General features: G+C 43.5%; 1 protein-coding gene across 2 annotated transcripts in view; it reads left to right on the top strand.

Moving 5' to 3' along the window:
- Positions 1–14652, top strand: part of MYLK4 (myosin light chain kinase family member 4) — a 98016-nt gene extending 83364 nt beyond the window's left edge. For both annotated transcript variants that reach the window (XM_081873039.1, XM_081873038.1), the window contains 8 exons: positions 1341–1450; positions 3424–3565; positions 4616–4686; positions 5921–6049; positions 6217–6369; positions 7909–7987; positions 9770–9836; positions 13386–14652. In XM_081873039.1, coding sequence (XP_081729165.1) covers positions 1341–1450; positions 3424–3565; positions 4616–4686; positions 5921–6049; positions 6217–6369; positions 7909–7987; positions 9770–9817 — 732 coding nt within the window. In that variant the 3' untranslated portion in view covers positions 9818–9836; positions 13386–14652. The remainder of the gene's footprint in view (positions 1–1340; positions 1451–3423; positions 3566–4615; positions 4687–5920; positions 6050–6216; positions 6370–7908; positions 7988–9769; positions 9837–13385) is intronic.
- The last annotated feature ends 208 nt before the right edge of the window (positions 14653–14860 follow it).

The following is a 14860-nucleotide window of genomic DNA, read 5'->3' as shown; positions in this document are numbered from 1 at the left end:
CCTTCAGGGACAGCCTCTCTAGCCTCTGTGGGGCAGCGGCTTGCCCCGCTGTCCCCCGAGCTTGAGGGCTGGCGATGGGGAGAAGCAAGCTTGCTTCTCCCCCCCCCCCCCGCCAGCCTCCAGATCAGGTCGGGGAATAGCAGGGTGGCAGCGCTCCACCTCCCTGCTATCCCGCGAGCTTGTGGGGCTGGCGACAGCCCCCAGATCAGCCAGCCCCCAGATCAGGTTGGGGAATAGCGGGGTGGCGGCGCTCCACCTCCCCGCTGTCCCCTGAGCTTTTGGGCTGCAGGCTGCTGCCCGCAAGCCTTGCGAGCCTGCGAGACCTCCCGCTGGGCTTGCAAGGCTTACGGATAGCTTCCTGAAGCCTGGAGAGCGAGAGGGGTCGGTACTCACCGACCCCTCTCGCTCTCCAGGCTTCAGCGAAAGCCTGCATTCGCCCCATAGGACGCACACACATTTCCCCTTCATTTTTGGAGGGGGAAAAGTGCATCCTATAGGGCGAAAAATACGGTACCTAGGTTTATTACACTCCTGTTTGTACAACTTGTGAACACAGCTGTGGAACAGTTATTTCTTCTTCCACTTGCATTGCCTTTTGAATCCCAGCTCACTCGTGTCCACAGCCCATAATGAGATCTCCCTGTAAATCCATGGTTATAAATAAGCCGTATTATTTAATTTCTTTAATTTCTTTTATTGTATTTAATTTTTCTGCCAGTGAGCCATAGTCTTGGCCTCTCTTTCCATTACACCAAGTTCAGGAGGGATTTATCTGTCCTATCCCAGACACCAGGATTTCCCCACCTCTCACACTATTACAATATCTTTACCATTTCTAGGCATGAGCTACTTTCTCCTGTCCCCCCCCCCATTAGCTTAAAGCTATGTCCACTAGACAACATTTACAATATATTTTTGCTATTAATAGGGAGATACCCCGTCCGATTGTCCTACAAACCTAGGAACATTTTGAATGAAATGTCAACAGCAGGAAGGAGCGATAGCCAGTGTGGTGTAGTGGTTAAGAGCGGTAGTCTCGTAATCTGGGGAACCGGGTTCGTGTCTCCGCTCCTCCACATGCAGCTGCTGGGTGACCTTGGGCCAGTCACACTTCTCTGAAGTCTCTCAGCCCCACTCACCTCACAGAGTGTTTGTTGTGGGGGAGGAAGGGAAAGGAGATTGCTAGCCGCTTTGAGACTCCTTAGGGTAGTGATAAAGCGGGATATCAAATCCAAACTCTTCATCTTCGCTTCTATAGCAGCGAGGTCAAGCAACAAGTGTGCATTCAATTTCTACCATATTTATCATCATATTTAGCACCGTTCTTGCATTCTTCACAGGACGAAGTAAAGAATGAGATCAATGTGATGAACCAGTTGAACCACGTGAACCTCATTCAGCTGTATGATGCTTTTGAATCAAAAAACGACATTGTTCTCGTCATGGAATAGTATGTTGAATGTTTCTTCTGTTTCCTTTTCTTGGGCTTTCGGTTATGTCCACACATGTGCATATACACACACAGAGTAAATGGGCCTTTTATGTCTGAGCCTTATTTTGACGTGGCTTGGTTGTTTTATTTTATTTTATTTATCTCAGTATAAAACTTTATTTAGAATTCGACAATAACAAAGAAACGCCCCCCCCCCCAAGTTGGGTTGGTTGTTTTAACTGTAGTCGCTGTGAGAGGGAAGGGTTGAACCTCTCTCTATGCACTACCATGCATACAGTGGTACCTTGGTTCTCAAACTTAATCCGTTCCAGACTTTTAAAAACAACCCCTAAAAAAGCAATTCAACATGAATTTTACTAACGAGACCATTGATCCATAAAATGAAAGCAATAATCAATGTACTGTACTATAAAATAAATAAGACAGTATTGTAGATGTTAATTTATTTTTTAATAATTCTTACCTGCACTGATGTTTGGAAGAGGGGCTTTTATCCATTTCCATATTCACACAATCAATCAGTAGCTGAACTGGGTTCCCACACAGTAAAAAAAAAAAAAAAACAAAAAAAGCCTCAAAAACAAAAACCCAAAATAAATAGCAAAAACAAAAGTGCCAAACTTAATCCGTTTGACTTCTGAAATGTTCAAAAAGGCGCAGCTTCTGATTGGTGCAGGTGCCCCGGAAACAATAGTCGACAACCACATTGGACGTTCGGCTTCCGAAAAACGTTCGAAAACTGGAACACTTTCGGGTTTTCAGCATTTAAGGGCCAAGGTACCAGTGTATCTCTCTCTCTCTCTCTCTCTCTCTCTCTCTCTCTCTCTCTCTCTCACACACACACACACACACACACACACACACACACACAAACTGCATGTGTAGATGTATGTACATAGAGCTTCTCCATAGGAGGGGAATTTGGACTGGCATGGAGGAGCTCTATGCATGTATATCTTCATGTACAATGGGTACACGCATCAGCGCCAGGGGTAGCGCTACCCACTAAGACCCCTTCCTATGTTGGGTGAAAGCTTCTCCTAATGGCATTGTATTCTCATGTTTTTGCGGGGGAAGAGTAGGGTGCAATCTAAGTCATGGGAAAATGCACATTTTGTAATTATTTTTGATTTTCTTCTTTTTTAAAAAGTGTTTTTATTAAAGATTTTCTAGGGTCACCTATGGGATGCGGGTGGACTTGTGGTCTAAACTACTGAGCCTAGGGCTTGCCGATCAGAAGGTCAGCAATTCGAATCCCTGCGACTGGGTGAGCTCCCGTTGCTCGGTCCCTGCTCCTGCCCACCTAGCAGTTCGAAAGCACATCAAAGTGCAAGTAGATAAATAGGTACCACTCTGGCGGGAAGGTAAACGGCGTTTCTGTGCGCTGCTCTGGTTTCGCCAGAAGCGGCTTAGTCATGCCAGCCACATGACCTGGAAGCTGTACTCCGGCTCCCTCGGCCAACAAAGCGAGATGAGCGCCACAACCCTAGAGTCGTCTGTGACTGTTTTAATGGTCAGGGGTCCCTTTACCGTTACCTTTAGGGTCTCCAAGCCACATAAAGTGCCTCAGCTTTCCATTCATAGAATCCTTTCTACAGATGAGTCATATTTGAAGTGAGACACTAATATTATAAAGTTGGGGGAGAAGAAAGGTGGGGAGAGGGAGAGAGAGAAGCTGTTGGTAGACATTCATTCTTTTACATAGTGTATGTGCAAGGTTTTTGTGTCAGCGCCACATGGGTATATTCTCTTTCTATTCATTTATTAGTTTTCATTGGTGGTGAGAGAGATTTGGGGGGGCCCAGGGTGTGGTTGGTTGCCTTCAGTTGGCTGCAGTGAGTTTCTTTAAATAAATAAAAAGTGTGTGTGTGTGTGTGTGTGTGTGTGTGTGTGTGTGTGTGTGTAATGCACACACCCTTGATTATGGGTCTCTCCAGTAATGTGAATCTTGAATTCTCTCTTTTTTCCAGTGTGGAGGGAGGAGAACTGTTTGATCGAATTATTGACGAGAACTGCAACTTGTCAGAGATAGATACCATCTTGTTCATAAAGCAGATCTGTGAAGGGGTTCAGTACATGCACCAGATGTATATCCTCCATTTAGACCTGAAGGTATAGTGCATAGATTACACTACCCATGAGATTAAAGGTGCAATTTTCCTCCCTTGAGGCACACTCACTTGGCTAAAAGCTGTTGGATTTCAGTGTTATACCTGCAGTTGATTCTCTCAGACTTATTTTTGTGGTCACTTAACGAACGACTGCACTATATTCTGCTTTCAGCAATAATGGAGTCGGAGGTGGGTGTCTGAAGACTCAAATCACACATCTGACATAGCGATCCTTAAAGCAAATTCATTCCGATTTCAGCTGAGGTTGTGACATTTGAGAGCATCACCATATAAAAAAAAAGGATTCAAGCAATTTGTCTCCTGACAGCCCAGATGCATTTAATCTTTAAGTCTTCCCTCTTAGTCAATATCTGGTGTTAATATTATTAATTATTATGATTATGATTATTTATTCCATTTATATACAGCCCTTTATCTAAAGATCCCAGGGCGGTGAACAACATTAACAACATAATTCTCATAGTATAATAATCAAATCACAGAAAAAAATCATAATAACATTCCCCCCTCAACACACACACACATTAAAAAGGCCCACATTTAATATATTAGATACTGGATGAGGAGGGGAATAACAGTGAACTAAGAAGCTAAAGCTGAAAGATAAATGTTGAATAATGGTGAGTATTAAAATAAGAATGGAGTAGGTGGAGAGCTTAAAAAAAATTCCATGTCTCAGCCTGGATTCATAATGGGCTGCAAAATCACAACACAGACTTCCTGAAGTCCAGTCCGAGTGCTTGCAGTCCCTTTCTGAAAGCTCACTAATGAGTTTTTTTATCTTGTCTTGCTACATTATGTCAAACAGAAAAGCCACGGCAAGTGAAAACCTACCCTGGCAGAGCATTCCCAGCCTCAAATACCACATGATTACAGTCTGAGATGTCCACAGAGTCTAACCTGCTTCGTGATGCAGGCACTGCAAAGCATATTTTTGTGCTGTGTTGTATTTTAAATGTGCTGATTCCACTTCATGTAGCATTTCTCATAAATGTGTGCTCTCTCTCTTTTTTTTTCTTCCTCCTGGCAGCCTGAGAATATCCTGTGTGTGAATAGAGAGACAAATCAAATCAAGATTATTGACTTTGGGCTGGCAAGGAGGTACGTTGCTTTCAGTCAAGCTACCAGCATCTTTTAGTTCCTAAATCCAAAGTCCATTTTCAAGTGATCCAATACTGGGAGAAATGGCGCAATAATAAAGAAAAGACTCTCTAGGCCAGTGTTTCCCAACCTTGTGCCTCCAGCTGTTTTTGGACTACAATTCCCATCATCCCTTGCCACTGGTCTTGCTAGTCAGGGATGATGGGAGTTGTAGTTCAAAAACAGCTGGAGGCACAAGGTTGGGAAACACTGCTCTAGGCTACCAAAAGATGGCTGGTCTTGAACACATTTCCTGATGAACCTGATAGTACACATGTTGGTCGAAGTTTTTGAACAGGCAATCTTCACAGAAGGGTGAAAAGGCTGCTTTTGTTGCCGAAAATGCTGTCATAGACTGGAAGAGGGATCAAATTTTGCTTCTTTCCAAATAATTCAGAGCAAGATGCTATCATGATACAAGATTCTCTGCAACAGACAGCATGCGGTCATCAAAATAAACACAGTCCTCTCAAATTCACATTCTGATCCTCAACATGTTCAGTGGGTTGACTTTAGGAGGGCTTATTTCATGCCATATGTTAAGGATGGAGGTACTAAGCCAAATGGCAACATTACAAAACAATGGCCGTACAAGAAAAGGAAGTTTGGGGCAAGACAACAAGAGATGCTTTCTAGTCACCAGCATGTTTTATATCAGGCATAGGCAAACTCGGCCCTCCAGATCTTTTGTGACTATAACTCCCATCATCCCTGACCACTGGTCCTGTTAGCTAGGGATAATGGGAGTTGTAGTCCCAAAACATCTGGAGGGCTGAGTTTGCCTTTGCCTGTTTTATATTCTCTGACATCATCCTGACAGCTATCGGTTTGCCTGCCCCCACTAACCGCCTATTTAAAGCATCTTTGGGTGGAATTCAATGTCGTGTTCAGTGGGATATGTGTGAGTTCAATGTGGTCTGCCCACACAGTGGGACTCCGCCCGCCCCCCACTTCCTTCACTGCTGTCACACGTCCCCTAAACCTAGTCTGGGTTTTTCCCCAATCCTCCAGAGCACATTTAGGGAGCGTGGGGGAAGGAAAAGAAGAAAGTCCTGTGGACAAGTGGACCTTGTTCCGCTTGCTCATCAACTTAGTTGATTCCCAACCTTTGTGTTGAACTCTTAAGTATCTGTACATACCGTAGATGTCATCTTTGCTGTCATTGTTTCTCATGTATTTCGTTGTCGTTCATTAGATATAAACCAAGGGAGAAGCTGAAGGTCAACTTTGGCACTCCAGAATTCCTCGCTCCCGAAGTTGTAAACTACGACTTTGTATCATTTCCTACCGACATGTGGAGTATAGGTGTCATTGCCTATATGTTGTAAGTATGCTGCAGCCTACATTTTTAAGACTGTGTTTTTCTTCTACAGTTGATGTCAAGTTGATGAAAGCTACTCCTGGACTCTGACTGTTGCTCAAAGTCCAGAAGGTTTACATTGCTCCTACGTAATGCACAAAACGTTTTGCCTCTTTCCCTGTTTCCCGCAGGCTTAGCGGATTGTCTCCTTTCCTGGGTGATGATGATAATGAGACTCTGAACAACATCCTGGCTTGTCGGTGGAACTTTGATGATCAAGAATTTGAAAAAGTGTCGGAGGAAGCTAAAGACTTCATCACTAAGCTTCTCATTAAGGAAAAGGGGTAACCAGATACCAGTAGCTTCAATGTACTGTCCAACCAGAAATTTTTTCCAAAAATGAAAAGTTATTTTCATATGTATCTCTCAAGTGGCAGAGTGTTTCAATGATAAAATCCATTATAAACAAGGAGAGTTTTGACGTGTGCATCTGGTAAAAGGAATAGGGATACAGTGGTTACATATGCTTCAGGTTACATACGCTTCAGGTTACAGACTCCGCTAACCCAGAAATAGTGCTTCAGGTTAAGAACTTTGCTTCAGGATGAGAACAGAAATTGGGCTCTGGCGGCGCAGCAGCAGCAGGAGGCCCCTAGCTAAAGTGGTGCTTCAGGTTAAGGACAGTTTCAGGATAAGAACGGACCTCCAGAACGAATTAAGTACTTAACCCGAGGTACCACTGTAGTTCAGTCAGTAGAACATGAGGTTCTTAATCTCAGGGTTGTGAGTTGGAGTCCCATATTGGGCAGAAAAATTGGATTAGATGACCCTCGCGGTCCCTTCCAACTACAGTGGTACCTCTGTATGCAAACTGGATCCGTTCTGGTGCCCCGTTCGCATCCTGAAGCGAATGTAAGACGCGTCAGCACGTGTGTGGGTCACGTTTTGCTGCTTCCGCGCATGCAAGTGGCATCATTTTGCGTGTCTGCGCATGCGCGAGTGCAGTGGCGTAGCGTGGGGGGTGCAGGGGGGGGCGGCCGCACCAGGCGCAACATCTGGGGGTTAGGGTTAGGGGGCGCAAATCCACGGGTTAGGGGGCGCAGATCCATGGGTTAGGGGGCACAAATTACTTGCCTTGCCCCGGGTGCTGACAACCCACGCTACGCCACTGCGCGAGTGGCGAAACCTGTAAGTAATGCATTCCGTTACTTCCGGGTCGCTGTGTAGCGCAACCCAAAAATGCTTAACCTGAAGTGTATTCATCCCGAGGTATGACTGTATACAACTCTATGATGTGACTAGATTTTAAGAACTTTTCTGTTTAATTCAACAGGAGTGAATTGAGCGTAGGTTAATAGTTAAATATCATTGCTCGTTTATCTGTTTGATTTATAATTCATCCACCCACAATCCTAAGAGGCTTTGGGTAGATAACATATGCTAAACCTCAGTTTCACTGAGCAAACTCTCACATCATCTCTGTCTCCTGGTGACCAGAAGCCAACATTATACTGCATTTCCAGGAGAAATTTTCCAGGCCCAAGTAGTGCTGCATCATGTTCTTACAGTGGCTAATCCAATGTCTATAGGAAGCCTACAAGCTTCCTATAGGATCTGAGTGCACCCACTAGTATAAAGGCCCAGTCGAGATCAGGATTGTATTCTGAATTGGGATCCTATGTGACTGCTTTTAAGTGGCCAGCTTAAGCATGATTTTAAAAAAGGTTAATAATGTAAAGTGTAGTTTGTTTCTCAGCCGTAAATTTAAAATTGGCTTTCAGTCAATCCTGTTTTGTTTTTTGGGGGGGTCACATTTTAAACATGAATGCTACAATCGTTGTATAGCTATTAAATACTGACACTCATTTTTACCCCCCTTTAAGCTGGAGGATAAGTGCAACTGCAGCCTTAAAGCATCCTTGGCTATTTGACCAAACACTCCATTGCAAATTGCAATCTAAGGTTTGTATATCAGAATAGAATTGTTTTCTTGTTCCTAAGCAGGGGCGCTAAACCAGAGATTGGTTTAGCTCATTGTGCTAAATGTGATCTTCCAAAATCCATACTTCCCAAACTGAAAGGTGAACCAAAGCAAAGCTCTTCTTCAAAATTTGCACGGCTCTGAATTTTGTGGTGCCGTCCTCCCAGCCAAACGATGCATACAAAAATGTGTGTTTTTGTGAAAGTAGCACCCACAAAAATGCATTCTGCTATGTGGAGATTGCTTCCACATAATGCTTATACTGGGCAAAATTACGTGCAATAAGTATTAGGAGAACTGTGCACAAATTTGCATATAGATTTGCATGTGGGCTGCATCTGCAGTGGGGCAAACTGAAGACTGGGGGGGGGGGGGATGAGAAACTGAGAGTAACTGAAGTTGACAAATTCACCCATCTCTATTCCTAAGTCAGTTCTGCTATTGAACCTATCTGGCTAGACTCTTATGCCTGTGCTGATGTTGGTATTGTTGGTGTTTTAAAACTACCAACTACTAAAGATGAATGGGTAGTCAAATTGTGCGAGTACTTGGAGCTCGCGAAGCTGACAGATGCAATAAGAGATAAACCTAAAAAGATGGTGAAAGAAGAATGGGAATGTTTAAATAATTATCTCGGGGATAAGGGTTCATCAATAAAGACCTGGTTATGTTTAGAATGATACCGCATAGGGAAATGTTCCCTGATACCAAGATAAGGGATTCTATGGAATGCAGATAGAGAGAATTGATAAGAATAATGATCTGTTGTGACCTTGACAGAAGCGTACAATAGACGAGCCTTCTTGTGTTTTGGCTCATTTCACACACACACACCTTTTCCCCCCTTCCTTCTCCTTCTCCTTTCCTCTTTCTTTTTTCTTTCCCATAATGCCTTATGTTCTATGCCATGTACTTTGATATTTTTTGTAGTTTTTTAGCCTTTTCCATTATTATTATCATCAAGGATTTTTCTTTTGTAATTTTGGTTGTTTATATTTATCTGTATTTGTTTAAAGCAAAAACAAACAAACAAACAAACAAACAAACAAAAACTACCAATGTACATGTGGTGCCTATTTGTGTGAAGAAATTATGCTGGTTATTGTAGATGTGGATTAAAGAGTCTGAGGTGCCCCACCCCAGCATATGTACTCTGGCTTATGCCAAAAGAGCTTAGCCCACACCATTATAGATGCTCCCCACATGAATGCCTGATCATTCAAATACCCAATTTGTACAATCTCTCCCCTTTTGGAAGGGGGAAAAAATTAGGAAGCACACCTATTTCTCTGCCACCATAAAGGCAGTCTGTGTCTTGATAAGAGTCTGAACTAAGTCTTGGAATCCATTGCATGATTTGAGCCTTTTAGATGTGCTTCTGAGCCACCTAACTAGAAATAGCACATACAGTGGAACCTCTACTTACCATCATAATCCGTTCCGGTGGCCCGTCCTTTGGGCAAAACGGGTCACTGGTAGAAGCGCCGTTGCTCGCATGTGCAGATGGTGGCTTCTGCGCATGTGCAGACGGCGGCAGCCGCTTCTGTGCATGTGTAAATGGCAGAAGCCGCTTCTGCGCATGCGCGAATCATGGCAAACCCAGTATTTACTTCCGGGTTTTCCACGGTCGCGACTTGGATCGGGCCCTAGTAGAGGCGGTCATAAGTAGAGGTTCTACTATAGTTGCTCGCTGTTTTAAATGTATCACAAGGCTGGGGCTCTAGTCGAGCCAGTTCTGACAATTCTCTTTTATCTCCCTGTAGAGAAAAGCTAAGGCTTCCGCTGGATCTCAGGCACCTGTGACTCCATAAGCTCTATGAGAAATGGAAGGTTGGTAGCATTTTGGGTATCAGTGGAAAGTATTGACTGCTGGGCCACTCTGTGAAAGCCACTGCTTTGCTATGAAGCATCCTCACTACATGGATTAAAGGGGTTTCTTCCTACCACCATGTGGCTAAAAGAAATCTCCAGATCTGTATAATGATAGATTATGAATGCATGCAACCATGTGCAATTGTTTAGGGCAGTTTCCATAACAAGTGCACAGCTTCAAGTTAGTGCCGGTGGGTTGACTTAACATTGACACCTGAAATCGTCTTTGAATAGTGGCACAAAGCAAAAGCGGCTCAGCCTCTGGGGTGGAACTGCTCTGCGCGCTTTCTGGCAAGGGAGTCACTATTGCTTACTGAGAGGCAGAGCAGCAAGGCAGTGAATTAGTTTATTTGTTCTTGCAACCACTGTGGTCATTTCAACCATCATTACAAAGAAATTTACATCCTATCCTTGCTATACAGAATGCACATAGGTAGACCATTAAAAAGGCAATGTTAGCCATTTATACATACATACATACATACGGACATGGGGGACGTGGGTGGCGCTGTGGATTAAACCACAGAGCCTAGGGCTTGCCAATCAGAAGGTCGTGGTTTGAATCCCCGCGACGAGGGGAGCTCCCATAGCTCAGTCCCAGCTCCTGCCAACCTAGCAGTTCGAAAGCACGTCAAAGTGCAAGTAGACTACTCTAGCGGGAAGGTAAACGGCGTTCCCGTGCGCTGCTCTGGTTCACCAGAGGCGGCTTAGTCATGCTGGCCACATGACCCGGAAGCTGTACGCGGCTCCCTCGGCCAATAAAGCAAAATGAGTACCGCAACCCCAGAGTCGGCCATGACTGGCCCTAATGGCCAGGGGTCCCTTTACCTTTGCATACATACATACATACATATATACATCTTAAAATGCAAACCAAAACACATACGTTTCTATATTTCATTGACAGTCAGGTGGCTACAGTCCGCCATATTATCCTTGATGAACATTCTTCTCAGTTTTGGGGCAGCAATCACAAATCTTGCCATGTTGTTTGTCACAAACTTAACAAAGCCAGAAAACAAATATGTGATCTCCACTTGTTCGTCTGCTTCAGTCGTCTGACACAACAATTTGAGGATATACTTAGCTCTCGGTTCAGAATACAGAGGGCAATGTAATACATAATGGTATAGATCTTTAACTGCTTGAGTGACACATATACAAAGCCGCTTCTCTACTGGGATTTTCCTGTATCATCCCTCTAAATATTCTTGAGGGCATTAGTCTGAAAATGCAGAGCCAGAAATGAACAAATTGGTAAATCATACAGATAGTTCTCAAAGCCATGTCTTACTTTAATTAACTTTAGCTGTGGAGAGAACCTTGATTTCCGGATCACCTGTAGATCTTGTGCAAAGCAGTGAGGAGGACAGCTTGGTGCAAATTTGCCAATGCACCCGATCTAGCACTGCTTCCAGTGCTTTTGCACCACAGCGACCTTGCCACTCCTCTTTTTGCTCCCAGTAAGCAACAATGACCCACCTGTCGGGAAGGTAGTGTAGCAGCTCTGCTGCACCTGGCAAGATGCTTCTGATACTAAGACTGCAGCCCTAAGCACACTTGCTTTTTCATTAGCAATGGATCCATTTCTAGCTCTCAGTCTAAGCCATCGCATCCCTGAAAGATGCAGAACAATGCAGTCCGTCCGTCCCGAAGTATCATCTAGCCAGAATTCATCTGGTCCTCTAGCCAGAATTCAATGTCCTGTCAGAACCATATCACAAAACTGTTCTGAGCATTCTTGCATGGTATGTTTTCAGATTACCAGAATGATTTTAAAAAACACACACTATGGAAACAAGTTCAAGGGACTATGGAGAATATCTGGATATGGCTCCTTCTTGATTTTGGAAATGCTGAAAGCTCCTGCTTGCGTAACCGCTTGTTATTTATTTTTTAAAACTTGCGAATATTAACTTAAGATATGAAATACGCCACTTTGCATTTTGAGTACTAATTCTGAGTGGTGTTTTGGTCCGTTTGGCAAGAGACAGTCAGCGCGATGGGGTTACATTTATAACTGGATGGCTTGTAGCATTGTTTTGCGAAGACTGCTCTGCAGAGCTTCAAGGTTTCTGGTTTATAGTAGATTCCTGTAAGTTGCATTACATGTCTCCATGTCTAAGCCACCAAAACCACATTGTTCCCAGTCACTTCAATCATGCACTGAGTCAAATTTGTGGGAAGAGACTACTTGCCTCAACCAGACAGGGTGGAATAAGGCAACATTTCTTATTTTGTCCGGTCTCCAATTTATTCCACATCTGGTGTGAACTCAGGCTCCAATCCTAACCCCATGGACCTGGATGTAAGCCCAACTGAATTCAGTAGGACATGCTTCTAGGTAGACATGGTTAGGTGGTCTGCATGTATAGAAATAATAGCTACCCATGTGGGCCCACTAGAAGAAGAAAAACAATTGCCACGATAGGGTACCTTTATTTGTTGTCGTTTAGTCGTGTCTGACTCTTCGTGACCCCATGGACCAGAGCACACTTCTGTCTCCCACTGCCTCCTGCAGTTTAGTCAAACTCATCTGGTAGCTTCGAGAACACTGTCCAACCATCTCGTCCTCTGTCGTCCCCTTCTCCTTGTGCCCTCAGTCTTTCCCAACATCAGGGTCTTTTCCAGGGAGTACCTTTATTAAGACCAATTAAAACGTCACAAGTGAGCAAGCTTTTGAGTTGCCCAGAACCCCTGTTTAGGATGAATGTTAAGCAAAACAACAAGGACCTGCATAGGCATCAGTTCTCAGATGCAATGTGGGACGAGGGGACCTCTGACGCAGGAACATAGTTGATTCTGTAAGGAAAGTAGCAGCAAACAAAACAAGAAAGAAAGAAATTCAGTGTGGGGAAGATAGAATGAAGATTTTAGAAAGTACTGTCTGGCTGCTAAAAATAAATTATAAATAAATAAATCCCTGCCTTGTAAGTGACCTCAAAGTCATCAGAAGTTCTCCACCCATTGCCTTTTTGTCATTCCCTTTTCTGAAAATGTGCCCAAATTATTATACTGAGAATGTTTGGAACAGCCCTAACTAGGAGATAGTCAAGAATCTCTGTGTTTGAATGGATTCCATAGAGCTGGAGGAAGGTGGCAGCTCTTGTGGGGGGACAGTGGAGAGCTTAGGAGCTCTTTGTAGTTTGGAAGAGAGGGAGAGAGGTGGGGAGGGTTGTGAGTTCACTAAAGGCAGGACCTCTCTCTGGGGATATTTGTAACCAGTGTAAATATTAGAGAGAGAGCCTAAGTCTCCAGTGCTTTTGCACCCAAAGGCAACCAAACCTAGATATTAAGTGGAGCATGCCACAGATTGAGAGGGGGCAATCTCTTAATGATCAAAGTGTGACTCAGGCAATGTTATTCATTTAACTGCATTCGTTAAGGGCCATTTTCCACATTCATAAATATTGCATGATAAAGCCCTACCAGTAAACAGCCCAGAATGTCACTGAAGGATCACGTGTACATAATCCTGCTGCTGATTTTTATCTGTTTCTTTTGCAGGAAAAGCTGCTGTGTGGTTACTGCTGCTATGACGTTTGGAAATTTAAAAAAACCCAGCAGTTCTGGTGCTTCAACTTCCCCCCTTTCTCCCCATGATGACTTGAGGCTTTTTATTAAGTGGACCAATACCACTTTAGCTGCAGGATTGAGTCGCAGTAGTACAGAACTGCTTTCTTCCCCGGCTTTCTAGCTGTTTTCAGTAGCTGCTGAAGTTTCCAGGAAGGTGTTTCTGTTCAAAGGTGGCTGCTTGAATCTGTGCTTGAGGTTCTTATCATTGCTTGAATTTCAGCGTGATAGCTCTGGTTTTCCAGACTCAGCTGTTGAAAGAAATGGTGGGGATTTCTTTTAGATTATCAGATCTCCTCAGCTCAGCAGGTTAGGGTTGAACTCAACTGGGAGAGGATTGCTTTCAAAGAAACTGTATTGGGGGGGGGGAGAGAGAAGCAGGTAGCAAATGTGGAAGACTGTGTGTGAAGTTTAATATTTAAGACAAGGTGTTCTCTTCTTACCATATAATAAATAGAGTGATTCTATTACAGCAGTGTGTAAATGGCATGGAAGTATGTTTGCTCTCAGTGCACCATGAAATGCCTTTTCTGTGCCTGCTAACATATCACTCTGATACCATTTTTAATTCGGCCAGGTTATCTTAGGCAACTGCACAATTTGAATGCAGAGAAGCATGCATTCCCCCATCTCACCTCCCCCTCAAAAATTGGTATCCTTGTGCCTTTGAATATTTGTTCATATTCTTTAGGCATCATAATGGAAGGAATCCCAGTATATATTTATTTTTATGTTGAACAGAGCAGGTAAAAGAAAAGAAGAATGCGCTCTGAAATTGAGAATCATAATATTCTCCTGGCTTGACAGCTGGCGCAGTGGGAAACATGAACTGAGTGAGGCTCCTAATTCAAATTTCACCTCAGCCGCTGTCTCCCAACCTCAGCCCCTCATCTCAGTATTAGGATAACAAAACTGACCCACCTTACAAGTTGTTGTAAGGGTTACTGAGTCAATGCCTGTAAAACGTTTTGAACGCTCACAAAAATTCATATAAAATAGAAGGATTGCAGATATTGCTGCAACAGAATTAAGCCGTTGTAGTATTGTAGTAATGTTAAAATGCTGTCCTGCACATTTCATTATAGAAAATCTTCCATTTATCTAAATATGTTTGAATTTATCACTGCCAATGAAGGGTATTTAAGTTGTTAAGTGGCCCCAATTCATTGGTCGACATGGCAATATCTCTATTGCAAGACATTTTTTAAAAAGCCCCATGGAGGCCTTGCCAACAGCAGAACTTCATTTTCCTGTAGAATGAGGCAGAATCTTCCCTTTTATCCAGCCTCTCAAAGTTCCCATTCCTGTGGCATTTGGAAGGAGAGCTTGGGAAATATATGAATAGAAGACCTTGCCGAAGAAACTAAGATTTGGTTTAACTGGCATATAAAAACACAATTATTGCTAAC

This window comes from Podarcis erhardii (assembly GCF_964252035.2).
Source record: "Podarcis erhardii genome assembly, chromosome: 8".
NCBI lineage: Eukaryota > Metazoa > Chordata > Lepidosauria > Squamata > Lacertidae > Podarcis > Podarcis erhardii.
This window is presented reverse-complemented; position numbering and strand designations above follow the sequence as displayed.